This window comes from Lygodium microphyllum, chromosome 1 (genome assembly GCF_053477565.2).
Source record: "Lygodium microphyllum isolate KBCC chromosome 1, Lygodium_microphyllum_v1.1.10, whole genome shotgun sequence".
NCBI classification, from domain to species: Eukaryota; Viridiplantae; Streptophyta; class Polypodiopsida; order Schizaeales; family Lygodiaceae; genus Lygodium; species Lygodium microphyllum.
The window spans coordinates 105,591,431-105,594,131 of NC_141135.1; the positions used below are offsets into that span (position 1 = coordinate 105,591,431).

Sequence of the window (2,701 nt, forward strand, 5' to 3'; positions counted from 1 at the left end):
GGTTCTTGTTGAGAGCAAAAAGGCATATGATAACAATGAAAGAAAGGGAACTTGCATGATAAATTCAAAACCATTGAAGAGCAAAGGAAGGATGCCACAGCTCTTTGTGCATCTTGAGGAGCAATTGTCGATTGGAAGCAAGTGTGAAACAAGCAGAAAAGGTTGTACACATCTTTCAGAGAGATTTCTGATTGGGAGAGGAACATTCCTAGCGGCAAGAACAGTTATTGGCAGATGTCCAATGATGAACGTTTGAAAGAAGATAGCTTCTCACATTTTAAAATTTGACCCCGATCTCATTGAATTGATGGAGCGACTTTCTGGTTTTGAAAGAATCGTTGATTTAGCTGCTTCCATTGTTGACAAAAGTAAGTGCAAGGGAATGTTGTAGTCTTGTTCAATATAATTGTGCCCTTTTGTAATTGTGTAATTGCCTTCTGTGCAACTCATGTAGGTGCCCCACAATCTCAGTCCAGGAGCCAAACATCACCAAATGTTGTGGCCTCTGATGATCCCATGTCCTTTCAGACAGAGACATCAACAAACTCGGGTGTTCAAAAGAAGGCAAAGTCTAGAACCCACAGATTCGATGTGGGCCTAATAGAGTGTCTCTTCTATGACAATTTTGTGTTTCTGGATGAGCAAGTTTGTGGTGGTAGTTTATGGAAGTGGATTTTGATGTGTTTAGCCATTCTACTATATGTCGATAGAGTCACAGAAACAGACTGCTCATCTCCGATAGTGAGCTGCACTTAAAACGATCAACTGAGTATAGTAATTGCATGTTCTTATGACATCCCCGATTGTGAACTGATGGAGGCATTGGAGTTGCAATGTAATTGGGCATCTACTTTGGAGGTTGTTCTCTAATTGTCCATCTACTTTGAGTGTGTTCTTTATGATAGTTTGTAGTTGCTGTATATGAAAGTGGATTCTAATCTGATTAGGCTTCTCAACTTAGTCACTCTGCTAACAGCGAACATTACTGATGGAGCCATTGGAGCTGCAATCTCATTGGGCATCTACTTTGGAGGTTGTTCTCTAATTGCTTCTTGTAGAGTGAGTTTCTGGTTGCAGTGAATGAAAGTGGATTCTGATGTGATTAGACTACTCGACTTAGGCACTCTGCTTAATGTGAACAACCAAAGAAGTTGAAAGCTCATCTCTGGTAGTGAGCTGCACTTTAATAATCAACTAGGTATAGTATTTGCAGGTTCTGATGACATCTTTGATACTGAATTGATGGAACCATTGGAGCTATAGTCTAATTGGGCATCTACTTTGGATGTTGTTATGTAATTCTTTATCCACTTTGAGTGTCTCTACTTGTTCTTCTCCTATGAGTGTCATTCTTATGACAATTTTTTGCTTTTGGGTGAGTGAGTTTGTGATTGCAGTATATGAATGTGGATTTTGATGTGACCAGGCTTCTCAACTTAGGCACCCTGCTAAATGTGATTAGTGAAAGAAGCTGAAAGCTCATTTGTGGTATTGAGCTGCACCTAAACAATCAACTGGGTATAATAATTGCAGGTTCTAATGACATCTATGATAGTGAACTAATGGAGCCATTGGAGCTATAGTCCAATTGGGCATCTACTGTGGATGCAGTTCTCTAATTGTCCATGTACTTTGTGTCTCTCTAATTGTCCATCTAATTTAAGTGTCTTTTTTATGACAGTTTTGTGATTTCGGCTGTGTAAGTTTGTGGTTGCTGTATGTGAAAGTGGTTTCTGATGTTACCATGCTTCTCAACTCATCGCTTTGCTAAATGTGATCAGTCAAATGAGCTAAAAGCTCATCTTTGACAGTTAGCTGCACTTAAACAATGAACTGGGTATAATAATTGCAGGTTCTGATGACATCTCAGATAGTGAACTGATGGAGCCATTGGAGCTGCAATCTAATTGGGCATCTACTTTGGAGGTTGTTCTCTGATTATCCATCTACTTTAAGTGTCTTTTTTATGACAAATTTGTGTTTCTGGATGATCACGTTTGTGGTTGCACTAAGTGAAAGTGGATTCTGATGTGATTAGGCTTCTGACAGATGCTTTTGAGCTTGCAAACTAATTCTGCAATAGGGCAGCTGGAGACCTTAATACAGATTATATATTGCAGCAGTGTGGTGTATGGCAGAGAACCTGGAGATATAGGAAAAGGTCACTGCAAAAGTCATTCATAAGCAGCATAGTAGCAGCTGAACCGACACAGAAGAACAGAGTACCAGCAGAACTGATTTACAAAAGGCAACTTGGGTTCTACACGTATGAAAAGGTAACTTCAAGTTCGACTCATTAAACATACCATTTTGCAAGACTGAGCTTGCTGTGACAATCTGATCCGCACACGATTCTTCCTCAACAAAGTGTTGTCAAGAATCCCTCAGTAGGCACATACAAGGGTGGGAGGCAATCATGCTGCATGTGAATATCTTAACATCGGTAGCTTTGGGACAGTAAGCATGTGCGCCTTCAGAAGCTTTGGGAACAAGAAGGCTATGTCATTGAGGAAGGAAACATGGGATGTTACAAGACAGGAAGCTTCTCTGTTTTCTGGGCAAGAGAAAAGAGGACAACTAGCAGGAGAAAGGCACAAGGCAAGGCCTGCGAATGGTGTTTGTGGCTGGAACCATCCAATATTCTTTCAAATGTTGCGTGGGAAGGGGCTCTAAGCCATGTGTGAAAACCCTCAGCTCCCAC

General features: G+C 40.7%; 1 protein-coding gene across 1 annotated transcript; it reads left to right on the forward strand.

The window, feature by feature from the left end:
- The first annotated feature begins 227 nt into the window (after positions 1–227).
- Positions 228–1,939, forward strand: LOC148041495 (uncharacterized). Its single transcript, XM_087680210.1, has 4 exons — positions 228–368; positions 455–858; positions 977–1,033; positions 1,853–1,939. Exons 1-2 carry the CDS (start codon positions 308–310, stop codon positions 754–756), a joined length of 363 nt encoding a protein of 120 aa, XP_087536336.1. The 5' UTR covers positions 228–307; the 3' UTR covers positions 757–858; positions 977–1,033; positions 1,853–1,939.
- Positions 1,940–2,701: the final 762 nt, after the last annotated feature.

What these genes read in the sequence shown, in the direction of transcription:
- LOC148041495 (XM_087680210.1), top strand. Translation starts at nt 308, where the DNA reads ATGGAGCGACTTTCTGGTTTTGAAAGAATCGTTGATTTAGCTGCTTCC. An exon ending in TGCTTCCATTGTTGACAAAA is followed by an intron (nt 369 to 454) that starts GTAAGTGCAAGG and finishes CAACTCATGTAG; the next exon opens with GTGCCCCACAATCTCAGTCC.